The sequence below is a fragment of the Apteryx rowi genome, unplaced genomic scaffold, assembly GCF_003343035.1.
Source record: "Apteryx rowi isolate R43461 unplaced genomic scaffold, aptRow1 scaffold_115, whole genome shotgun sequence".
Taxonomy (NCBI): Eukaryota; Metazoa; Chordata; class Aves; order Apterygiformes; family Apterygidae; genus Apteryx; species Apteryx rowi.
Window position 1 is genome coordinate 1,152,620 of NW_020447364.1, and position 27,041 is coordinate 1,179,660.

The 27,041-nt window shown below is 40.2% G+C and overlaps 1 protein-coding gene across 2 annotated transcripts in view; it reads left to right on the forward strand.

The window, feature by feature from the left end:
• Positions 1-27,041, forward strand: part of AFF2 (AF4/FMR2 family member 2) — a 263,475-nt gene that overhangs the window by 179,700 nt on the left and 56,734 nt on the right. For both annotated transcript variants that reach the window (XM_026079836.1, XM_026079846.1), the window contains exon 9: positions 2,328-2,365. In XM_026079836.1, the coding sequence (XP_025935621.1) occupies positions 2,328-2,365 (38 nt within the window). The remainder of the gene's footprint in view (positions 1-2,327; positions 2,366-27,041) is intronic.

Consider the following 27,041-nt stretch of genomic DNA (forward strand, 5'->3'; position numbering starts at 1 on the left):
GTATTAGAATGAACTGTATTATTATTTACTTGTGACCCCAGACACTTCACATTCTTCTGTTTTCCTTATCTGTATTTTGAAAACAGTTTTTGTTTAGTGATTTTTTTAATAATTTGGAAGAAAAAAACAACTTGTATCTGAGATTTGGATGCAAGTTTCACATGCCTGAACTCAGAATTGTTATAGTCCAGCTATCTGATATATAGAAGGGTCAAGCAAAATAGCACTCTACGTCAGAAGATCTTCTGCTGTAACAGAAGGCTGTTTATAAGGTTTAAAAATAATTTTAGTTCCCTGCAGGATGGGACTGAAACTTGTCATTTAATGGGAGGCTTGGGTAACTGAAATGCCGTTTTTGATGCTGTTTTCATCCATTTTAAATGAAGCATTTGCTTGTTGTTACATGTAGTTTATTACTCAGAAAGATTTCTTAATAACACCCTTTTGAGTCTGTGTGTTCATGTGGCAGCTGAAAAAGGGGTTTTGGGAGAGTGTTGCTGGAACAAGGCAGAACTTACATTATTTCACTAATGAGGCAGGGACCCAATTTCATCATAGGCTTGTTGGAGAGGACAGGATTAGGTTTGGGTGTGTAACAGTGATTTGTGCAATCTTAACTTTAGTGTTTCCTGAGGTTTAAGTGTTTTATTTAGCAACTCTACTGTACAATTAATGTAATTGTTTCATATCATGCATTCACTGATTTATGCTTTAGATAGAAAATGTAATCCAAATAGAACAAATGCATCTTTCTTTGCACACAGGGAGCCAGCCCAGAAAGTTATTGTTGCCCCATCTGAGCTCTCACAAGCTTTAATTGCTTCTCTCAAATTAAAACTCAGTGTTAGGTATTTCCATGGACTTAAGACCTAGATTTTATCTTTGCTATGGCTGGAAGCAAAAGTGCCAAAATGCCAGGTATTTTGAAAAACTAGTCCCATGAAGAGCCCAAAGGAGAACTCATTCTGGCAGCATTTGGAATTCAAATGTGCAGGTTCCAGAGGTTTCAAAAGTTAGTCAGTTTTCATGTGGGATTTAATTCCTTAAGGGTTTATGTGAGCATCTTTCAGGACCACTGATATTAGTAGTTCTTATGTGGGAACCATTTTTTTCCCATCCCTAAGCATGCTCTGGTCTGAAGTCTCTCACCAAAACCCTTCACTTCAATTTTTGTAGGCTTTATARAATATCTCTCAAGGTAATTAAGCACTAAGACTTTCTGTAGTATAATAGGTTTATGGATCAGTTGTCTTAATTCTGCCTTTCACTGCTGCCTGTGCTTGTAATCTCACTAACCATCTGACTGCTTTCCACATTTAAATCTATTATAGTCTGGTTCTGTAAATACTAAAAGGAATTCTCCAAAATGATATGACAGCATCAGTTTATCTTAAGGTGWTATTTCAAGCCCTCCTGTGTTAAAATGTTATTTACCTATTTCTGAAAAATTCAGAGGGAATACAAGGTTGGTTCAGATTACATAATTATGCCACAGAAGCATAAAAAAAAAATCTGCACTAAAATCTCGAGCAGCTTAAACAGTTTGATAGACTGTGGCGGTTCTGCCATCGGTGCCCCCAGCTGTGTTGCTTAGCAACATTTTAATTCAAGAAGAATCGAAGGAGATGAAATCCCTGTGGAGAGGGAAACAGAAATAAGAGGGCCGTTGACAGATGATCTGAGTTGTTTCTTCTAATATACTGTGAAGATCACTGGCTCTTTTCATGAATGATAAATGGACTGTACACAGATCAATGGGTTCAGCAATAAGCTGGAACCAGGCTCCATGTCTGAGGCGGTGTGGGCCGAGGGGCCCAAAGATTTACTCATTTAGATGATTTGGAGTGTGTTTTCTCAAAGGTTTCACAAGAGGAAATTGATCTGAACATTTGGTCATCCCTTGCCCTTTTCTGTTGGCAAATAAGAACTGTTTTGGAAGGAGAGTCCGTTCTTGCCGGCATTGTTTCCTTTGATGCTGTTGTTCTATCTATGGACAGATAGGTTAGGGCCAGACTTCGGAGCGGGAAATGAAGTCATCGCCCCGAACAAGCAGTTCCTAAGCACTCGTGGCCATTAAAAACAAATAAACCGCATCGACAGCACAAACTGCGGAAGGCGTGTTTCAAGCCCGCAGCGCTCTCTCTCCGACGTGGCCAAGTCTGGCTCGGGCAGCCCCACTCCCGCTGCCCCCGTGGGTGYGGCAGCCCCCGTTGGTGCATGAACTCACATGCGTTTCTGACGTGCATGGGTTGTTTCGGTTGCAGCGAGTTGTGCTTTTAGGTATGTCGCTTAACTGCTTGTCTCCCCCACCCCTCTTATGTTTACAGGCTGCTGAAAAGACAAAATTGAGAAACATTCCTGTGAAGTAAGTTATTTTTATATCCCTTGGAAAATGTAACTTTAATGAACTTCTTCCATACAGTCACAAAAAAGACTAAGGCAATAAGAAGGGCAATAAAAGAGATACGGGAATTCAAGTTACCCCTAATCATAGCTATAAAAAAGTCAATATCATTGAGGAAACCTTCTGATTTTTTCATGGGTCCCTAATGCTTGCRCTCCCCAAGTTTCATCCAGTTTCCATAAATTAATGTATTGTCTATGAATAGCTGCCAAATAATATCACAATCATATTCAATACATCGTGCTCCTAGCCTTGGGGAGGTTTGTACATGCTAAAAAGATTATGATTTTTAATTGCAATYCTTGAGAAGGTCTGACAGGAGGGAAATAACTAAGAATGTGCCAAACGATTTCTAAACACATGGGAATATTTTGCACCTATGTATCAAGGCTTTGCCACCCTCTTGATTAAGAGCTCTTTCTCACTCCATGTGTGCATCTCACTCCCACCACACACACACGTGTGTTTCTGCTCTTTACAGGAGGATTCGGTGAAGGATGAGCAAGTTACCAGGGAGCAATTTCCAGGGCATTTTATGAGAAGTTCTTAAATCTTAGGGCACTAGTAGCAACACTCAACCATATATCATTGAATTAAGAAAGTTGCTATATAGATGTCCTGGCTCTTTGAGAAAAGGCATTTTTGGTTAAAGCTACCAGCAATCAGTGGTTCTGTTTAAATAATGAATACCAGAGTTTTAATGGGCTCTTATGTACCAATAAAACACATATTTTTAGCTTCAGTAGCTGATCACTGCAGTTTTACTAAGTCCTAGTARCTGTATATTCTTGCTATATACAGAGGAAACATTTTTGTTTTCATTTTAGATTGCTGATCATGCAGGCTTTTGGACTAGCATGTTTTTGTATTTGTAAGAAGATGCGCTGATAGGACTCACAAATCATTGTGTTTTGGGGTGCATAACAAAAGGATATGGTTTTGCTTCTCACTTGGCTTCCATCGTGTATAGTCATTTACACCTTGCAAAGTGAATGCAAAACGTGTATGATTACACGAATCGATTATTCGAATGATTAGGCAAGATGCAAGATAGTCATAAATCAGTCTCTCTTTATGTTTCATTTAATCTGATAAAAATTAGAAATGGGATCCAGCAGGGACCTGATAGCACATGAAACTTCTAATAAGACAAGGGACCTTTCGTGCCTGTAGGGCTAGTTCAAATTCAGTGCAAGCTGAATTAAAGTCATTGTTACCTGTGGTTGTTTAGTAGTGTGAAATGAGCTGTGATTTCACCTCACCTGCTAAAAGATCCAGGAATGGAAATTGATGAGGGTCCTGGGGAACAACTCCAAAATAATTATATTTTTACTTTTTTCATATTTGGATTAAATTCTCCAGAACAGCTCAACTGAATTGAGTTCTCCTGCATATAACAGAGGTATTGAGCCTTGCGGTCATTAAACAGCTTGTATGTGACACTGATGCCCGATTACTCCGTCAGAAGTGGGGGGAGAGGGGACTAGGTTAAATCATTCCTTCCTGGGACTTGAATAAGTGTTGTAACATTTTGGAAGGGAAGAAGGCCAGATGGACAGTCTCGCTCTTTCCACCTACATGTGTATATCTCGCCGTGTCATGTTTTCCCCAACTGGTTGTTTAACTTCTCTTTGACTATGTTCATGGTTGCAGCTTCAATTAGTACCCTAGGGAATCCATTATACATATTAATTACACTCTGCATAACAAAGATCTGACAAAAAATCTGCCTAGTGTTTTTCAGTGAAATATAAGTACTTAATGTACCTGTATACAATTATGATTTTATACTAAAATATTACCTCTCAGGGCAAGAGTAAAAACAGTACCTTTAAGATGGCAGTAGTAGATATGGATTTTATTTGTATAAGCATCACAGCCACACTTAGTACAGCTCAGGCTTGTCTAGCTTTTAGTGCTATTGCTTTTGTAGCTCTCAAATGTCAAAGAGAATTTCACTTGAATTTTAATGTTCTTCAGCTATGCAAAATAAAGTTAGTAGCTTCCATTGTCATAAGGACTGAAAGCTGTACAGATTCCTTCTACCATATGTGACTTATCACATACATTTTTAAAAACACATTTCTGTTATTAAGACATATGTGATAGTACACTTCTGCAAATGTGAATTGCTTTTGGCTAAAAGCCACGCACTAATAAGTTGAGCTGAATCTAACTGCATTTGACATCTGTTACTATATATATATATATATATATATACACACATATATAAAAAATATATTCTCAGTTGTCATTAGCATAAGAAATGTCCTTACTTGTATGCTGACATAGTTCCTGTGGCCCAAAACTGGAATCAGAAATCACTCTCTTTTAAAGACTGTAGTTTATATACTGGCAGTGAACTGGGCCTGGTATTACCACTATTTAACACATCAGTTAAGGAGCATAACTAGAATTTCTGTTGAAATGATCTATTTACTTCTAGTTGCTAAGTTTATTAATGTTGCCCTTTTCATGTTCGGGAGGAAGTGTGCTGTTCCTATTTGTTCTCTAGAAGCCCTCCAACAGTTAACTCTTCTGGAGGGAATAAAGAGGAAGTTTCCTCAGTACAGTTTAATAAGCCAGCCAAGGATCTGGCTTGTTAATATCCAGGTGTTTGTCGGTGCTTAGATTAACGGATGTGAATTAACCAGGGCCAAGGTGGATGCAGATGGTGTTCAGCTCCTTCAGAGCACTTGGTCTCAATTCCATGTTGCTTGTAGCACTTCAAGTAAACATAGTGCATCCAGAGGAACCCATCTTTATGCATTGGTGGCATCATCTGACACAATATTACTATAGATAACCACACAGAAAATTTTTTGATTTTTTCAGTGCAATAGTGCAGTTAGGATTCCAAAAACATAAGACTGTCTAAAGACCATGTCTTTTTGAGGCACCAGTGTGGCCTGCATAACTGCAAAATCTGAACATCTCATTATCTTATTTATCYTGCCCTGTCCCTGTCACATAACAAGCACTTGCCGTCCCCATTGGCTCTATCTGTATTTACACTGARAGTCTGTAGTAGAGAAGGAAGCAGATTCCAGGATGCAAAGTCCTAGATACTTTCTCCCCTACTTGGGAGAGAAGTAGGCCCATGCGTGTCATACTGTTCCCATCCCTGAGTCTGAAAGAGGTGACACGGCTTACCCAAGTTTACCCCATGGAAGGTTTCCAATTTCTAAAGAGCTGTTACATAAGCAGTGGGTTCAGACTAGGACACATCCAAAGGAAATAATCATCTATATACTCTGTGGTTCGATGGAGGAGGGGGAGGACAGAGATCTCCTTAGGAATCAATAGCAACTTTTTTGTGAAACCCAACTGATGATCACACTTCCCACACTTTTTTTCCAGACTTGGGTAGGCAATGGGAGCCCAAACCAGCTGAGGAATAAAGCCTAACATCTAGAGGAATCATGTCTGTGTTGACTTGGACCACATCACTTGGCTTGGCTTGGTGGTTCAGGATGCAGAATCCCCTCAGATCCAGGCACAGTCAGGGTTAGACATGTAGAACCTCACCCTCGTGTACAAATACACTTCACTTGGCAGCCTGTAGGTTAATGTAGACTGAAGGTCCACCAGCCAAGTGCTTYGTAGCTACCAGTGGCAGAAAGGGGGGGGAAGGAGAACAATTATTGAGTCATCCTCCACAGGGAGCATTCAACCATCTGTCTGCACACAGCAGKTAACACTTCCGTAACTACACGGCATGTTAGGAGCTACCGAAGCACTTATCCTCCATGCAAAATCTTTTTTGAAATCTGTTCATATTTTTTGCCCCCACAACATCCTGTGACATATATGACACCATAGTGTGTATAACAATATKGTCTTTTGATTGTTTTAAACCCTTCTCCTGATATATTCACTGGAATTCATGCAAGTAGTTATGAGAAACAGCAAATGATTACTCATTATCCCTCATTTGTTATATTACAGATCTCTGTCATATAGACCAAGGAGACACTTCCTACTCAAAAACCACTAATAAAGCAGTTTTCCCTCTGAGCATGTGACTCCACCAGTGAGCTAATATAGGCCCAAGTCAAATCTCTCTGAGACTGGAAAAGGAAGAATGTGTATCTCCTAATCAGGCRGAAGCAGTTGTTATAAAGATAACTAGCTTCTTTTTTCTCTTTTCAATATTAGAGAAAGGATATCTTTGCATGGAAGCACCCTTCTGAATAGGGACTGGATATAATCGGGCTCTAAACAAATGCCCCAGAGTGCAGTCCTGTATGCAAGTGGCCAGAGGGATTCTATGGGAAAATGTGGGCAGGTGAAAGAATCATTCAGATAAGTCCTGATGTCATCCTACAGTGGAGACTAGAACAGTTTTGTAAGAGAAATTAGATTTTTAAAATGGAAAAAGAATGTTTTTAAGAGCAGTCTATGTATTCCATTAACTGCTGTAGAACTGTGAGAATATTTGAATTGGCTTCTTGCTCCGGGGAAGAAAACATTGACTTCCTTGAGTGTCCTTTATCCTCTCTTCTTTTATAGTCCCTTTAAAATTCTTCAACAGAAAGCAATGGCATTTTCCCCAAACACCTGCATATGTTTAAATTTGCTGTAGACTTAATGACTTCCAGATACATGTTCTGGGATTATAGTTGGTGTTCAGATCCCACTGCTTTTTATATTTTCAAAATATGTTTGTTTTCCATCACTGACTAGACCAGCCACAGGTTTGTTAACCAGAAAGACTTCTGGTGTTTATTGTCTTTTCCTGCCATAAAACTCATCTTCTCCTCAGAAGGGCATCCGACTGGACATGGTATGGTTTTCTGTCCCAACCATCACTGGAATTGCAATCCATTAACATTTGATATCTTGACATTTCAATTGACCTCTCATTTGCAAAGYGCAGTGGTATTTTTCATGGCCTTTTCATCCTTGATTATACATGGAATGGGAGTGACTGTTTCTACTGACTGCACTTTAAAAATATCTTTGTTTTACCAGCTGGAGTGGCACCTCACTTCTCCCTCACTGGACAAACCCTGCTCTGCACAGCAGGGCTGACGTCCACGTGAGTCACGCAGAGCCAGAGGATTTTCTTATTGACTCGCCAAGCGGGAGGGCAAGCAGGTCAGCCTCCGAGGGTCAGCTAATGTATACTGTAATAGCAGTAACYATAAACAGATCTTTTGCCCCTGTTGGCATAAGTGCAGGCCCCTGGGCTAGGTCTGAAGGTGTGTTTGTTTTTAACCAGTCAAAGCAGGCACCTGTAACCAGTAGAGGTCCAAAAGTGGTGGTACCCATGCTCAGCTCTTTCAGCAGGGGATATCTCCTGACCTGTATTAAAAAAAAGAAGAAAAAAAGCATATCATGTCCAGGGTGAAAAAGCCTCCCATTGTAGACAATAGCATGGGAAGATGGCCATCTGCTACTGTACACTGTGTCTAGTGGAAACACACACATGCACACACATATATACATATATGTATGTGTACACACATACATATGTATGTATATGTATACATACACCTAAAAGACATTTACTAGAGAATAAAAATGAAACCACTTTTAAAGAAAGAAGAAGCCCAGCCCTGCCATAGCTCTTATTTTCAGTAAAAGTCCCAAGCAATTTTCACACCACCACGTTACACTCCACTTCTAAACTTTTCTTCCCATTGTTTCTCTTTTGACTGTTTCTGGCTAGCTACTAAATCAGCTAGCACCAGTWAAAATAGTTCTAAAAATCCATTACAACACAGTGCCTAAACAGCCTGCCCCCATTCATTTCTCAGAGAAATCCGTTCATATTTATGTTTTAATACTTTAAGTCTAGCATGTGAAAGCATTCAAATCCCCAGTGAAAATCCAGGAAAAAGGCGCTTACAGGCAATTATAGACACTGTTCTTTAGTCCCTGATCCTCCTAGTCTGTCCATTTAGGCATCTACACAAATACAGAGTTCTGACAATGGGATCAATTTATTGTACTAGCAATAAAGTCCCTCCAAAAATGCAACAAACCCAAAATGCTATTGATTCTACAAGTTGGACCATGCAGTCGAATCCGTGTGCACGTGCAATACTCGCTGCAGGACTGGCACCTAAAGTATCACTCTGAAAACCAATATACATATGCTACTGTTGGTTTCCAGCAAGTTTTATTTAGGGGACTACATTTCCTCAGCAGAATGTGAACTCTGGAAATGTTGCAAAGGATTATTTCACTCCTACAAGTTAAAGGTTAGTGTTGGAAATGGATTATAAAACTGCCGCTTTTAAACTGTTTGCAAAGAAACGCAGATATTAAATCCTTTTTGATGATATCTCACAAATCCCTAAATACTGATTTTTATGTAAATTTTGACTCTTGCAAAGCTCTGACAATTCAGCCATCCCCATGTGGGTTTGTCAGAGCTCAATTGCTCCGTTAGATCTTTTTTCCTTCTTGCAGTATCTTTTGCTTTATTCCAAAGTCMTCACAGCAGCTGGAAGATGTAGTACTTTAGACATAAAATAATAACTCTATTTAATATTTTACCTTTATTTTCTGAATTTGTTCCTCTGACACATCTTGTTAGATATATTTTTATCAGTCCAAAGGATAACCACAGTAGGGCTATTTTTATTTCTAGGGAAATGATGCATGATAACTACTGGCAGGGCCCAAAACAGTAAATCAGTCCTCTTCCAACCACAGAATGTATTAGAAGTCTGTAGCCTGTGGTAATAAGTTATAATTTAGTTGACTAGCAGTTTGTTTGGACTTAAAATTGTACAAATGAGTCACATTGGCTAAGTCCTGAAATATAAAATAGTTTGTGCTTTATTAAGGTTTTCAGCTAACACCACAACAGGTACTTAGAGAGAGCACACATTTTTCAAATGAGTGCAATACATTTTTATAGTGAAATGCTTCCGACTTGATTGTATAATTTATAGTAGATGGTTAAATTACCACACGTCCTGTGTAGTGCACAATGTTTGCTTACAAGACAATGAGATGAACAGACTCTGAGAGCTCATTCATCTAATCTCTTGCAAATCTGAGCACGCACCATCAATACCAAGCACCGCGAGCTGCATCCAGCTATGAGGCGCCCCTCAGCGCCCCAGCCAGGCATATTGCTCAGTAGCCATCGTGGAATTGCAGAGCTAGAAAAAACTTTTTCTTTGTGTATTTTTATTTGCAGAAAAATGTATATTCCAGTTGACCAAAGCTAGTCATGCATTTGTGTCAAATTTGCCAAGACTCTTGCAGCTGGATAAGTCTTTTGGTTATAAGTGGATCAGTTTTGTTATTTTTCAGAACAACATTTTTATACCTTCATTGTGATACAGTTTGTCAAAATTAAATTTAGGTCAATTTAAAAAAGTTGGAAAAAAAAAAGGTTGAGCCAAACAAAACCTTTTTAGCCTTCTTCCTCCTTTTGACAGAAAGAAAAATTAGTTCAGGTCGGTATTTATCTTCCAGTTTTAGCCGGTATCTGCTATTGATCAAAGGAGGACATATTCTTCTCTCCTCACTCATGCTGTGTTTCAGCAATATGATCATTTTAGACTTGAAATTTGTCTTTCTGGTAATTATTTTTAATTTTAAGTCACTTAGCATTTATTCAAATAGTGTGAGTGTTTGTTTTGGACAGTGTAGTAAATAACAATTGTTTTCTAACTACCTGTGATGTCTTATAAATTAATGCTTTAAAAAGCTCATCTATTTCTGTACAGTTAAAATATTGCAACCAAGCAACAAATGCCAGCAAAACTGAGTAAAAAGCCTGATGCTGGTATAAACTCTAGTGCCGCTTTTGCTGGTGTCAGCTCAGCTGACTGTATCCAGCCAAGGAACCAGCCTGCAGAACTCATTCTCCTTCATTTCACCAGTAGGCCATTTTCTTCCTGCTGGAAGATAAGCGACTAGAGCAAAACTGTGTAAGTAGTGTTAGGGTACTTACATGAGTGTATGATCTGTTTAGGGTCCAACACATTCTAGACACTCTCCGGCCAAAGATCCCAGCCTTGGAGAGCCTGTGCTGGTAAGGGGCAATAGCTGGAGCTACCTGGTGGTGGTATCTGACCAAGGCTGTCAACAGTAACTCTGAGACGTGTAGGTCTACTTCTCCTCTCATTTAGGCCATGAAACTCCTCTGGTTTCACTGCCATTACTTTTTTTTACCCTTGGTGTGAGAGGGGAGAATGAAGCTTCCTGGACCTTGCTGGCTTGAGGCCTCCCRTTAATATGTCTAGTGGGTTTCCTTTATTTTGTGGATTCATTAAAATAGTACAGAATGAAAGCGGCCCTCCTTGCCATCGCCTTTTATTCAGCTAAGAAAAAGTGCCTGCCATACAGCAAACACAGCTCTTTACTTTGACAGTAATATATGCGAATTAGAAGGAAAAACAGGTGCTTTCATGCATTTGTTTTTTTAAATACAAGTACAAAAAATAATGATCTTTTGCTAAGTGAGAGAAGCAAGAAAAAAATGCAGTCATTTAGGATCGATGAATACAAAAGAAAGGCAAAAGCTAGATAATGTTTCAGGAAATAACACTGCTACAAGGTTAATTTTGCCTAGTACAACATTTCCTGGTATTGAATTGCCTGATATACTCCCTCAGGGATTGCTCCTGCGCTTGCAATAATCGAGGCTGATTTTATTGGAAAATCACCTCTGGATGAGAGACATACTCTAGAGAGAACTTTGCATGGGTACAAATAGGTTTTTGGTGCCAGTGCCATGTTGCCCAGGCCAGCACAGTTATAGTTCCCAATCTGTCTGTGCATTCAAGCAGCAAATTCATTAGCAGCCCTTCTGGCAGGATAGAAAAATAGACATATTAGGGAAATTTACTTTGAATTGTTTTCAGGATTTGTTGRATAACAGTTCAGTAATCAAATTGCGCCTCCTAACAAGAGCATTAAATATTTTTATTAATAGTGGCAGGGAGGCTGCGTATATTATTTTAAGTGCAGAGCGCTTTACCGTAACGCTGTGTGACTTGCAAAGATCGAGGATGAAAGAAGAGATTAGCGTAGTGGGGGCGGGGCTGCTCATGATGTCCGCGCTGATTTTTGTTTTGCGCTGCGTGTCGAGGTCGCGTGGAGTCCCGCAGCTCCCACGTCACCGCCGTGACGCCCGTCCGAGTGTCAGCGCATCCCTCGCGCCCTGCCGGCCTGCTGGCTCTTTGCTTGCGGACGCGGGCCCTGCCTTGCCAGCGCGGTGCTCTCCTAACCGTGGCACCCACRTTCAGATAAGAGCGCTGGCTCGCAGGCCCTGTCAAGCGGAAAGTGAGCATATTGCAAACGGAGCGTGTTTGCCTCCGGTGGGGAGCAGGGACACCCAGGAGCCTGGGGATTCGGGCCCTCCGCTGACCTTGGGACTACTTTGACTGTGGAGAGCTCGGAAAAGGCTGATTCAGAGAGACAGGTGAGCAAGGAAGAAAAATCAAGGAGATTGGCACAAGGACGGGGGAAAAAAAATCTTGCTAAAGAAAGCAGGGAAAATTTTTACACTCAAGGCCAACACTAAGCCCTTATAATCAAGCTCTTCTGGCCACACACTGACAGCYGTGAGAGCAAAAGCCTTCCGAATGCAGTTTTCAAGCTAAAACCTGTGCAAAAGCTGGTGTTCTACTGGAAGAAAAAAAAAAAAAGAGCATGAAGTGAATTTGTTGAAGAAAAGAGTAACTTAAATTAAGCTCCAGGAACAGACAGGGTTAAAAATTAAGATTGTAAAAAATAATTTGTATGCTCTGTTTCCTAATTCCTGTTGTCTTGATTATTGTTTCACTGTGAAGAGAAGAGCCATCCTCAGTATCAATCATAGCAAGCTATTTAGACACAGAAATAAGTGGCATATGGCTTAGCACTTTTGGGTCTAGCAATCAAGTAGCAACCTTCTGCAATACAACTGTAGTGCAGTTCCCAATGGGCTTCACTTTGATGATTAGATATATTGAGTTCCCTGTGTCATTCAAAGACAGCAGAATTTCATACAAGTTGGTGTTAGCTTCCTCGCACTTCATTTCAATTTTCAATAACCAGTGTCATCACATGTAACAGTTTCTTCATAATGGAACTTCATGTCAAATCCGATCTGGCTTTCAAGTGAAAGAGCACTGTGAAAAGTCCTCTGAAATACTGATCTCTGGAAGAATTTTTACCACAGTGAAAATGGGGAGGACTTATTTATTTATTTCTGTTAAAGATGCTTAGGTGCCCAATCCTAAGGTAAAATCGTTCAGGAAGACTCAGAAAAAACAGACTTAGCGTTGCRTTTGGGGATGGTATTAGCATTCTTTACAGGACTTAGCGCAGCTGCTCGCTGAAGGCATTGTTGTGCTAAGTAGACAGAAAATATTTGTTCAGTCATATTGGAAAGTGAAACTGTGATATTTAAAGCCAAATTCTTTGTAAGTGGAGTAGCAGCAGAGGTCAATTTGGCCTTCGGATATTAGTCGGTCGCTGTGTATTTGGGTATGGCAGCTGCTGAATATTAGCATGCGGCACTGGTGCAGAGCTCCTGCTTCCCCGATCCTTGTCCTCCCTCCTGCTGTGGTCACAGGACCTTCCTCACGCTCCTTGGGGCCTTCTCCTTTCCTCCCCATTAAAATTCCCCTAGCAGCGTACCAGATACCACCAGATACCTCCCGTGTGCCTGTACGCGTATTGGTGACGGCAGATACAATGACAGTGCAAGCCCTGTTTTTAGAAAGTAAACTCTGTGTCACACATTCACAATGAAGCACTCAGGGTAATTTGCAATTAGTGCTGTAAGAGCAACTGCATACCAGTGTGTCACAGCTTTATAAGCCCAGCGTTTACCAAGCTGCAAAGACAAAATGGCTGTCTGTATCACATACCCAAGACTGTCCATCCCATAGATTTATTTCTTGGCAGTTTCCTACAATTTTGTGAAATTTTTTTTAATGTGACAAAGTCACTTCAATTACACAGTCATTATAAGTTTTGCCAAGGTTGACTATGGATCGTTTTGTGTTCATTAGAGCACAAAATTAGAATTTTCATTGCAGCAACTGTAAACAGTATTGGCTCGAAGGATTCAAGCTTTTCCCCCCCCCCATAAAATGTTGGATAAACTATAATTGAGGATTTCCATGTTTTTTGACAGATTTTAATTCTTTTTCTTTAACTGCCTTCCGGCTGGTCGGGTTTTTTCTTCTTCCTCCTAGCCCTTGATATATTTCTTTTGGCCTAGAGACTGAATAAGTGGTTCCTTTCAAAATGATGGCATTGCCTCTCTGTGCATGAACAAGCAGGTGCAGGCAGTGTCTTTCTAAGGCTGACTATATAATTTCTCCAGCTTCTTCAGTGTTGTTGCTTGGCACTTGTTTGTTTAGACCCAGTCAAGATTGTCCATAAATTAGTCATAAATGTTCTTCAGAAGGGTACCCCTGTTTCAGAAAATGCTTTATCAGGTTCTTTAGTCCCCCTGAGTCCCATTAAGTTTTCCCTTAAGTAATTTTGGAGTTGCTTAAGTAATAATCAAAGTTTCTATTTAATAGTCTCATGAATTTAGAGATAGAATAGGTTTGAGTTTGCTGTTCTTGCTGATGTAAATATGAAGAAATCACATCACAAACAATCATTTTATATATGCAAAAATTTAGCAAATAGGAAATAAATCCAGCAGAGTGTGTTTCAAGCCACAGAGAAAAAATTGCAAGAGTTTTCAATAAAGTCCAAGCTTTCAAAGCTGAACTGGAACAGATAAAGAATTGGACTAGCTCCTCTTTTTTGTGTTTAGACAAATAAATAAGATCCAGAAAAACATCTTGGAGAGAAGGAGATTATATTTTCTGCTTGATTTTTCTAGTAAATTCTTTTAGCTTAATTTAACCTTTTTATTGCTGAGTTAGCTCACTAAAAACAATACAGTATTAAGTAGTGGGAGATTGCTCAATAGAAAATATAAGCAACATGTCTCATCTGCTAGTTGTGTGAGCTCCAGGTGAACCTGTGCTGCCCTACCTTCCTTCTCTGTCTCTGAGGGTTAGGGAGTTTGTGCAGCTCCTCACTTGTGGTTCACTTGGAGGAATTTCCAGGCTTTATTCTTAACCTAATATATATTTACAAGCAAGGAGAGGAGACAGAGGCTATTAAGAAGGTAGCAATGAAGCTCAGCAGACACGTCTGCCAGTGCTTGTGCAGCAACAATCTTCTGCCCTGCTCCTGCACGTCCGTGGAATAAGCACGTCTCCTGGCATGTGGCATGCTCATATCTTGCCAATGGGGTGCCCGGTCTTCAGCAGTTTTTTTCAGATGTAATATGCCAGGATAATGTCATTCAGGATAAGATATGTCAGCAAGGCACCAACAGGCTTTATCAGCTTATACCTCTTAGCAAAACCTGGAGCTGCAGTGAACAGGGACAGCAGACATATAGCAAAGGCATACCTCTTCTTTTTAAGAGAAATGTATTTAACAAGATTGTGTACTATTTGCATTCCAAATTTGCAATTAGCACCCAATGAACACATAATGAAATCATCCAAGTGGCAAAGAATGTGTTAGATATGTGTTGTTAGACTTCTTTAGATTAAAGACGCTATTTGGTATGTGGTAGCACAGCTACAATAATAAGCTTTATAGAAATCAGTGTAATCTCAATACTATGAGCGCTCACTGGTTCTCTTATTAAACCTGTGGAGTTTGTATGTTTGTGAAAGTGCATGTGCGTGTGTGCAGGCATGCAAATTACTAAGTGGAAAGATTAGCAAATTGTGGATTGGGGAAGTCTTGCTGTATATAGCAGAAAATTTTCCTTCAAAGCGTGTATAAAGGTTTGATTCTGCAACTTTATTCCCAACCCTATAATTTTACACTAGCTGGCATAAATTAGCAAGCTAAAAATCTAAATATATGTATCTGAAATGACTCTCAAAAGAAATAACAAGATGAACACACACAGTGAAAAAGGAGTAGTGTGTGAAAAACATCTATATGCTTTTCTGCACACAGGTTAAATATAAGTCAAGGAAAGCAAAGAAAAATCCTTCAACTTTAATGGTGTATCTGTGTTGTTTGTAGTCTAGAGTTCTCTGGATATATTTCTTTTTAACTTCAAGGACTTTCAGTCTGTAAAGAAATTGGCAATGCCAAGCATTCCTTCTCCACCAAATGTGATCATTTCTGAATCCAGACAGTGGCTTACTTGCATTAATGTGCTCAGTGGTCTGGTGGAAATCAGTAAAATGATGAGGCGGGGTGAAGGGGGAAGGCGGACCTTCCACATTTATTTATTCTGGATAAATGGTGTCCATTAATCTATCATGAAAATATGGAATTAGCAGGGAAGAAACCACAGTTGCAAATTTGGCAGTTGCTAGCAGGCACAGATGGTCTTTCAGTGTTTTAAGATTTTCCAGTCTTTTGATATTGATACCAACATTGAAAAGTAGCCCGTGTATTGCTAATGTTTATCTAGAGTATCCATAGAAAAATAGTCGTGTGTATTTTGGATTGTTCAATCTCCTCTCAGAATATTTGCATAAAGTTTTTAATCTTAAAGGTAATTTTTTTATGCTCCGTCTATCTTTGCTTAGTTTAATTGGAGTGTGATTTCCTAAAATAAGAAAGACCTCTTCTAGCCAGTATACCCAGACAAAGGCGTGAGGAAGAAAGAGACTCTCATACATGAATGATGTTGAACAAAGTTTGCAGATTGGTACTCAGCATGGATTTCCTGCTGTTACAGATGGTATGGTTCTTGGTAAAGCACCAGGATGTTGAGTCCCCCTTTGGTATAGTGTAGAGGGTTGTTTATTATGTAATTTGGGTGGATTTTCAGTCCCTGTTACTCACCACAGCTTTGCTGAAGCTGGGAACCCAACCCCAGCAATGTCTCCATTCCTAGGAGCTCCAGGCACAAAGTCAAGTGGGAAGGGATACTGTCTTCTGTCTGATCTGCTTTGGAAATGTTGGGTGGAGTCTTTAAAGACCTTGTAGAAATATTTCACAGAGGAAATCACAGAACAGCTGTTGCTAACTTTACTTTGAATTTATTCTCTGCTGGTCCAGAGGACTCATTTTGTGTTGTCCCTTAATGACAGTGGTCTGAAATGCGCCGTTTGAAGCACTGTAACTGTGTACACAGTCCACAAATGCACAAGAGAAAGGCACCTCTTAGTACAAGCAGCCTAAGGTTCTTTGTACTAAAAAATCACTAAAATCTGTTAGGGGAAAAAAGATTACCTCAGCACCACAGCAAATTTCAATGAAAACTTTCAGTCTGGTGAAAAAAGATCTGAGAGGTGAAACTAAGGTGAAAGTTTTAGATGTGTGACAGAAAGGAATTGGAAATCAAGAGTCTGCTATCTCCAATGTATCCAGATGTAAGGGCCCATTCATATAGATTTGTATGAAGATAGACAGACAGATAGATAGATATGGATATTTAGATACAGCTATGGCAAACTTATAGGATATTAGAAGATACAGATATGCTTCTAAATCTTTTTGTGAAAAAATGAGGCAAGAGAATTCTGTCTTGCCAATATCTACCAATGAGAGAAACATTTCTGAAGAATTAAATATTAGTCACTAATGACAGAATTTTCTAATGGCTGTTCAGCAGAATTACCTCTCAGTATCCACGTGGATACTGTGGAACAGTCCTAGAAACACCTTGCTGCTTCAGGCAGTGGTTCCCATCTTTGACGCACGTGGCCAGATTTCATGTACCACTTGGGAAACAGAACTTAGTTTTGTTTGATAAGCAGGGATACAAAATGTAGAGTTATTTCCCAGTTTGCCAACAGCCATCCCAGGTACGCTGGTATTTTAGTTTAGGCCTTACCTGCCACATAGGGCAGGAGAATTGTCATTTGTTTCACAAGCTACACTTCTATTTATTCATCCTAATACACTGTTTGCCTTTTCTGCAACCACCTGACATTGTGGACTAATGTTCAGTTTGTGATCCGTTACAACCATCCGATCTTTTCCTAGAAAACTGCCTAGCTGGTTATTCTCTGTCTTATATTTATGCTGCTGAGTCATCCTGCCAAAGTGTAGTATCTTGCACTTGTCCACAATGAATTTCATCCTAGTTTTTCAGATTCTCTTTCCAGTCAATCAGAATCATTTTTTATTCTGCCCCATCTTCCAACATACTTGCAGACCTTCTCACACAGGTGTTATTTGCTAATTTAACACACATACTTCCTATTCTCTCATCCAGACGGTTAATGGTATTCTAAAATGTCCAGCTCTATCATATAGCTACTGTGACAGTAGTTACGCTCCAATCTTGACTGCTGTTTCTTGCCAGATCTGTAATAAAATTGAGATATGATAATGACAATGATTTAGGYGATTTATGTGGTCTATAGTGGATAGCTTACCAAAATGGATCAACCCTTTAAAATCTGGAAATGACTGCGCATCTTGCAGGGCTTCTTAGTGAAGTCTGAAGATCCTTGAGTGTATGAACTTCCGAGTTTTTTGCACATATGTAAAGCTTTCATTTAGCAAGCCACAAAAATGCACAAAAAACTCACTGCAACACATTTCAAAGTCCCTCAGCAGCAATTAAAGGCCCTGCAGCTCTGATCGTCTTTTTGCTAACCCACCACATATGAATTTCATGAAATACTGCCTGCCATCAATGTTCTTGCAGCACTGGCAATTCTTTAGTTTTGTGTGTTCCTGTTTTGTCATGAAAATTATACTGAGGAAAATGCCCAAACTTCATCCTAGTCTACCTGACATTTAAAAGAGTAGTGCAGATCCTATACCACTGATAGGAGAGAGATGCAAAACCAAAACAAAGCAAAAAAATAGAAGTAGCTGAAAGCAAGAAGTCAGACATCAAGCTAGACTTAAAAATGAGCATACAAGCTCATTGTTGTGTAAGCTAAAGCTGACCCTGGTCAGCTCTGACTAGTGTTATCTTCACTTATTCCAGATATTGCTAGAGGAATTTCTTCATTTGTTTAATATCAACAAGCAATTTGTCTAGACTTCACTCAGCAGTCATATGCAATCATATCATTGCTCATGCACATACTCCAAAATTCATCTCCACATTTCAAGAATAAAGCCATATATCTAATAATATATGCAGGGGATTGGTCAGAACATATTCTCTAGCATATTTATTTGAGTTTCTCTTTTAAAAGAATTCAAATTATCTTCATTTTTTTAACATTCAGTTGTATTACAGTCAAGTGATCTTTTAATCACTGCTCTAGATCTTGGTTACAGGGTAAGGATTCCCCAGTTCTTTTGTCCTGTGTCATCCGCTACAGTGAATTTCTCAGTTCCTCTCCCTAATTTGTCCATGTATTGGCACACTGCAGCCCAAATACTGCCTCCTTTCCAGAAAGTGTCTCAGACCTTCGCTCACTTGTTTTTGCACCATCCTACAGGATGGTCAGCGTTTGGGGCYCGCTGGCACAATGGTAATCAGATGGCCATATGTACAATCCTGTTCACAGTTAGAGCATTTATTTTGCTCCCTCTTTTTCCCTGGACAAAATGTCCTGGAACTCAGCTCCCAGGATCTCTCCGGGCAATCCCCTGCTCTTTATGTGCTCCTCACTGCAAAACGAGGAGAAAGAAGTAACTGTGTGTACCTCATTGTTTTATTCTGCTTCTCTTCAGTTATTACCTGTGTCCATCTATTAATTTCACATTTGCCAGAGTAGAGGCAGAGTTACGGCCTTGTGATTTGGCCCACTAGAATGTTAACAGTGTTGTTCTCCACGTGAAAGCATTTCTTTACGCTTTAACTTTACACTGTAACTCAATAAAAGATTTTTTCTTGGCCCCCAAGCGTTGTACTGTGATCAGTCTTTTAAAGACAAGTCTGCATCTCCAACACCAAAGCTGAAAGAAGTTAGTTTTGCTGACAGTTTCCTAGCAGTGTGCATAGGAGAAAACCTGTCCTCTGCCATCCTCCCAAGTGAGAACACAGGGAACAATTTCACATGCATTTTTCCATTTGGGTTCCCAAGTGCCTTTGCATATTTTCTCGACCTTATGTTGGGAAGAGTTACAAAGTGGCCTAGCAGTCATCTTCTCCATATTTTTCTGTGGCCATAATTCAGTGTAATGGAAACATTCCAAGGCAATTAGAGATGCAGTCCATATAGCATTCTGCACTCAAAAATACAGCGTAAATGCTAACCTACTTTAAAGAGGCAAACCCCATCAAGAAGATGGGGTTATTGAGAGTCCTGAATCTGTTCTTCATAAGCTTTACACTTTGTTCATATACTAGACTGCATCTTAAATATAAACCTATCATCAGGTTTAGCAAATCAATACCGTAAGAGTGTGAAATGGTCCCCAGAAATCTCCAGAATGCCATTTCACAGTAAAAGCAATTGAAAAAGAAGCTGCAGTGGAATATCTTATGAGATAGCCATTTAGATCACAAAAGGATCGTAAAAGTCAGAAGCAGTTTGTTTGAAGCAAGGTTCATAATATAACCATACAGGGCTTGCTGGGAAGAAAGAGGAAAATTGCAAACCAATTTGTGGTTACAGCTTTTTCTGTCAATTCTACAGGGATTTAAAACTTGTAAAAGGTAGAAGTTCTGCCATCTTACATTGCTGAACTAGAAAGAGATAGCTATAATCATAGGAGGTAAACAAACACCWATTATTGGAAGCCAATATAGTCTTTATTAACTTCAAAGCAATTAGCACTTCTTTAGTTCATTTACTATTGAGCAAGGTGGTGTCAGACAGTGGCATTTGTCCATAGTAATCTGGGCATCTTTTGAGGCTTGCCTTCCTATATTTCTTACGATATTTTGTCAGTGAAGTTTTGATACTTTCTCTTTATGCGTGATAAAGGCACTAATGAAAGCACCGAAAGGAATGTTTCTGTGAGCAAACGCCACCTGAGCATGCCACCGTCTTTCAAACCTTTTGTGACCCACAACTAGATATGTCTTTAAAGATCATTCTGTCCCAGGACAGGATAATAGGAGCAGAATGTTCTGGATGAAGTGGTACGTCACAAAGCAAAAAATATCGTAAATAACTCCATTAATTTTGTCATTCCTATTCAATTCTACAAGTGTCTTGTATACACCCTGTGAATTAATATGTAATCTTTGCTTTTTAGTAAGGGCTAACAGATTCCCTGACTAACTAGCATGTCTAGGGTCAGATTTAAATGAATCCCTCCAATGGCTGGAAACTTAATTAGGTTGCATTTGCAAGTCCTTTAAAAAAATTAAAAATAAATCTCTTATGATTCATGGTTGATTACAAGCTAATATGGAGCCAGTCCACCTTCTTCCTTGCCTGCTTCCTTCTTTTTTTTTTTAAATCTAGACTATAAAAATAGTTTCTGTTTTTTCTTCTGCTAACATTTCTCTTTGAAGAACGGCACTGCTTTAATAAAGATATAGGAAATGAAATTCCAGCTATGTTACACTCAATCAGATTACCTAGGACAAATGAAAAGTAATACTGCCTCCTTTAATACCATTAGAAGAATTGATATTGCAGGATTCTCGGTAGATCGCAGCGCGCCAGCGATTAGAGGCCTGATGTCGTTCACCCTTTGGTGACACCTGCGTGCCTGTGGCTGGGAAACGTCTCGGCGGCGAGGCACAGACGTGGTGGGGGCCAGGGCGCCTCGATGTGCCGAGGGGCCTCCGCGGCGGCGTGACGCCTGTCCTGGCCGAGGCCACCGCGGCCCGGGCGCCACTGCCCGGCGCCGGGCTGGCGGCTCGCTCCCGCTGCCGGCCCGGCAGCGGCTCGCCTCCGGGGCGGCAGGGCACTGAAGACCTGCTCCAAGCRGCTGGCGGTGTTTATCTACACCTGCGCCCAACGCGTTTCCTTCGTGCCGTCGGTCACTGCGCATCTCGGGAAAGTTGCCRGGCTCTTTGGGCGCTTTCTGTTCCAGGAAGTGAGTGTGGCGGTTTTTTGCCTTACGTAACTCTCCATTTATCTCCCAGTGCCTGCTTTCTGCATCACCACAGTTTTGTGCAGTTTTGCATGTATTCTTCAATCTGAAACAATGCGAAAAAGTGAACATTAAAACATCTGTTCTGATGCATTTATCAGAGAGGGACAATTACATGTAGCATTTTATATTAGTTAGTAATCTTATTCATTGTATAAACTCAAATAGTGCTAAACCAGCTTCTCTTCCTTTGCATGATTTGCACCCGTTTTATCATCCTGTATGACTGACTGCTGAAATAAATTTCTCAGCACGACTCAGAAAGACAAAGGCAAATTATCTCTTTCTCCAAGTGAGTGTTACTGAACAGGAGGCTGGAGTGCATCATCCCTCCTACTTCTTAGTGTCCCTTGTTGCAGGCTGAAAAAGAAGGAAGAAACCCTAATTATTTAACGCCATTAGAAGATCCTGTGTCCCAGTTTGCCGATAGCTGGAGCACTCTCCAGCACGGGGCCACTGGTCTCTATTAGCCGCATCGGGAGCCGGTCAGTGCGCCGCCATGGTCGGCAGGCTGGCGGGGCTGACCAGCGTGCGGGAGGACTTCACGCTGTTTAGGAGCAGCAGCAAATACACCTGGCAGCTTAAACTCATCTGCAGTCTGGAAGCAAAGGGACACAGAGGGCAGTGATAGCCAGTCTGTCATTACAGATGTAATGCACGGCCCTCGGCCAGTGGAAAGTAGCATATCTCCATTTACTTCATTAGGTCAGCATCATTTTATACCAGCGAAGAACTTGACCCATGAATCAAAACATCTTCTGGAGTGTGTAGCCCTGTTGATTTCTTTGGAGTTACCTCAGCAGAGAATTTGGCTCCAAAACATTGCAGAATTAGAGCAAGCCGACAGATGAGAAAAGGGGCTAATAGCTGAAGCCATGAGGTTTGAGACATAGAAAGAAGACAGGCAGTTTGGTGGGTTTGGCTATGCAAGCTAATTCTCAAGATATAAGTTTTTTTTTAATCCCTCTTATTTAATAGTTTTAAGTAAAGGTTGGTCTTATGTAGCTACGCTTATCATAGCATTAGACTCTCTGAATAGGGCCAGGCTCACTTCTGAGCACATTGGTGTAAATCCAAAACAATTCAACTTTAGTAAAGGAAATATCTGTTACATTGAAAGAAATACTATTTCTTTCTAGCTCACTGTTAGGACTTGCAGTCAAAATAGACTTTTCTTTACTAGTGTTTGCTTTGAAAAACAGTATCAGCATGTGATTAAGAGACCATATTAGTGACATACAGCTTTTGCTAGTGTTTAGGAGTAAAGTTCAGCCACTTCACAGCCACCAGAATGTTTTGGGGAGATGTTATCATAAAACTGAATACTTTCAGTAAAACTGAACATAAGGAAGAGGAGTATGGTACTTCCCTATGAGATTGTGAAAATTTGGTGCTTTTTCATTACATTTTTTGTACTTTATAGCAGTACCACTTTGGGGGTATGGTTTAGGATCAGCTCCAGCTCTCAGTCAAGTTAATGGAGGTTGGATCAGTTCCTTCAAAATATGTAACTGAAGTCAAGTTCAATGTGGAAACAAGCAGATGTGGTTGAACACATGCCTCCATGTGCCATGTGTCCCCAGCAGCTAGCTGAGGGACCTTTACACTTCGCATTTTGCAAAATGCAGCTCTTCAACAGCCATGTGAAAAAAAGTCTTTAAAATGTGAAGCGAGTATAACTGATACAGAAGTATCTGTCTGGCTTGTGAAGAGCCTTAAACTACTCTCYAGCGATGCAAACTCTACTGTTTATTGTAACGGGTGCTGATAGTGATGAGGACAAGGCTGTTTCCAGGATCAACACCATCCAATCACCGTGGTCAGAAAGGAGGGGACTTCTCTCAAGGAGATAGTGTGGTCATTTATAGGATAAATTCCACCTGTGTTGTGGGAAATAGTCTGTGAAGAACTACCAGTATGGAGGGTGTTTGCAGGGGAGTTGGCCATGAACATGCGCAGGCATTTAGCAAGGTAAAAATGGTATCACAGGTGGCCCTGGTGCCATTTTACTGAAGCAGCATTCTGCATTTAGAAAGCAGGAGAAACTGTTCCAGTAAAGGGTAGACCAGTGGCATAAGAACAAGACCTTGAAAAAGAATTCTGATTTTTCATGCTTGCCTTTTTTTCCAAAATCTCTGTAATATTGATCAGACAATGCCAAACTTTCCAGTCTGTGCAATGAGAGTTAGATATCTTAAAAATCTTTATAGGAACATGAAGTACTAAGCATTTTGCTTGGGATTGGGCTAATTGTTGTGGGAAAGGCACAAGAATTTGGAGCAAGATATTTTATTGCAGTCTTCATATATTGAATAAATATATTAGATGTTTTCATATCTGTATAATGATCCTATATGGCTTGCCAGTTTACAGAAAAAAAATTCTCCTAATTACATCTATACAAAATCTAGATGTAGAGAAGAGCTTAGAAACCCTTAGCACATTCTGCTTGTTTTTTTGTAAAAGTATGTGAAAAAACAGGTAACTTTTGGTTGTGCCTAGGAATGAGGAATGAGAAAAATTCTAGTGTAGTCTAGAAATTTGACAATTTTTTACAGAGAAAAAATGGAAACTTATTAATTCAGCTATTTTAAGTGCTTTTTCATAAATATTTCCAATCAGATAACTTATTTTGACAATCTTGGAAACAACATGCTTTATTAAATTGATGGAGAGGTTCCACTGGCTAGTTGCATTGTGCTTTGGGAGACTCCTCCCTCATGGGCAGGATGAAACCAACTTAAAGCTCTCAGGAGGAACTGCACTCCGGGCTTAACAGATTCCATAAAGCATTTTAAGTCAATTTAATGAAACAAAATATTTCATTTTGGATGAAACTAACTCCAAATAATTTATTTGAGTTTTCCCAACTGAACAGTATAGTTTTGGAGGAGAGCTTGAAATTTTCTTGAAGATAGTAATGCCAATTTTAATGAGAATGTTTTTTGTCTAATGATTAACTTGGAGAATTTCTCAAAGCTCTGCTGAGTATTGCATATAGGAGCCAATTAGGGCTGTGCTTCTCAAGTCTTGTTGGGGGGAAGATCTGTGGTACAACCTTCCACATCACCACTGGAGCACCAGACCCTCAAATAAGTTGGACTAGATTGCAATACCGATGCCTGACCATGAGACAGGATCGGGCCGTTGGACTCTGCGGGGCTGTAGCAGGAGCAGTACCTTGGGGAGAGATAGCTGTGCCAGCAGTGGAGGGGTGAAGAGCACTGCAGGCACCCAGCTGCTGTGCACCAAAGTCACTGGGGTGACTGAGTAAAGAGGATTTCTTTCAAGCCCATTGGGCCCATGGTGATTACTGAACACTACAATCAGGGTCTTCTCCTTTTTTTTTTTTTTTTAAGTTTGATTGCCCTCGCATGAGATGGAAGGCAGAGAAAGGGCTGTGGCAGTACAGATTCCTATGATCTCCCCTTGCCATGCAATCAGAAGAGCTCTGCAATTGAATATTTCACAATAATCACTGCATTTTCAATAGGAATGATATAAAAGCAAATATCAAGGCCTCTGGCTGACAAAAGCAGAATACAGAGGGAAAATATGAAAATAGCAACTTACTTCAGCAATAAAGAGAGTATATTTTATACTGCAGTTTTTCTTTTTGTTAAATCATGACTTTCTAGTAAATGACATCCCAGAAGATATTTATCAAAGCAGGAAAGCACTAGAAAGGAGCACCCTGCATTCACTTTAATATTTTTCCTTTTCTTCTGACATTTTCTTGCCTAGAGATCTAATTCCATTAAATATGTACATTTTTGACTGGAAGACTTCTTCATGTATCTTTCAGATGAATCTTAAAAGTACATAAGGTCTGTAGGGCAGGTTTTTTTAAGTGCAAATGAGGCACACAGTAGAATATTGTCTATGAGGCTTTTCAAATTATTTATATTCCTGCAGTGCTTTACCTTTCTCTTTCTGTGATAATGATAAGGAAGAAGTGAAACTCCAATGCACCTTCTGTGGAGCACTGTCAAACAACATTAGTCATATTTAATATCTGACATACAGGAACTTACTTTGTCTGATCTCCATTTTTATTGGATTTATTAGAYGTTATCGTGTCTGTAACTTTCTCTGATCCACATGGCACATCGCAGTGTTAAAACCCGTTAGGCCCATGATTGTTCAGTGTTAGAGCCCTGTTACGCTATTGTGAATGGTTATAAACTAATATTCGCTCATTAAACCTACTCTGCAGTACGTGTGAATCTGGGGTAGGAGTAATGACAGTTAAATGCTCTGCTGGCCCCCAGCCATGCCAGTCTGTGCTATTCTCCTGTAACCTTTCGAAGGTAGGTAGAGTTGGCCCTGTCGGTGCTGGGCTAGACCTCCTCTTCAGGTCACTCGGATGCTGTAGAAAGTGGTGTGGGGGCCATTAGGTGACTATTTTCCTCACGCTGGCATTGAAGCAATGACATGACGTTGTGTTAGGGGCCACTGTGCTGTAAGAGGTGCTGCTTCAGGTGTGGTATAAATCCAAGGTCCTGGCCATTTGCAGTCATTAAAGATTTCATTGCTCTCTCATAAGAATTAGAATTAAGGGTGTTAATCCTGCTGTCCTGGCCAAATTGCTGTTTGAGTAATTATAACCTGCCTAAATGTCTGCCATTCTGCTTCTGCTGCTGCTAATGTCACCCTCCTCTCATTATTGCTGAGAATCTCGTGCCTTATTTCACATTCCATGTTCAATACCTTATCCTCACAGTCATGCAGCGGTCATAGCCGTGCTTTACCAAGAAATGTTTAGAACTATGCTGATGTAAAGACCAGGAGGGTAAGACTTTGCTTTCCCTGGTTGTGTTGAGATGATGTTCAGTGAGTTAAACTTCTGCAGAAAAGGGAGGTCTTCAGCAGGAATAAGGAATGACAGAATGATCTATGAAGTCTCTTTACCAGGAATTTGAGACCTGGATAAGTCTTTCCGAAGTTTTTGCTGGGCCACATGTTTACATCCCCCATAGTGTTACCTGGCTCTAATACCAAAAAAAAAAAATCATGTGGTTAAGAGCTATATGAAGTATGAGGCCATGCTCAGCCCACAAACTCAGGCCCCCTCATTCCTATCCTAATAAAAATGGCACGTTTTTAAGCAGATCTGCTCTCTGCTGTCCTGGCTCCAGCTGCTTGCCTGCTCCAGCACTGTTTGGCAGTTCTTCTGTCTTATTCCAGGACTGTGGTGATGTGTCTGAGACCTGGTGTAGAGCACCAGGCCTGTGGAGCTAACTCCTACACAAAGGCAAGGGCTCATACTTCCTTTTAAAGGATAGAGTCTATCCCACCTCATTCTGGTGGCCAGCATCACCAGAAAGAAAGAACTGTTGCAAGCTATCTTGCCTATCCCACCTAAACATCTGTACTGCCTCAGATGACCAGCAGCTTCCCCTGATGTGAGCAGCAGCTATCGAAGCTGAGCAAGGTCAACAGAAAATGCCTTATTCCTGATTCTCTGTTACTGTCTTGCAGAAGTGCTGGGAAAGGCTGGGGGCATAGTTGCACTAAAAGAGTATATATAAATTGAACAAAATACAACAAAAATTAGGATTGCACCTACTCCCAGAAACTTGCAATATTTTTCTCAGAGCTGATACTTACCCCTTTCCAGAAATTTAGTTTACTGTTAGCTTACAAATTGCAGAATATAAATAAGCCTCATTTATGGTCACCGCTAAACCCCAAACAATTGACACTAGTGTATTAAAACATG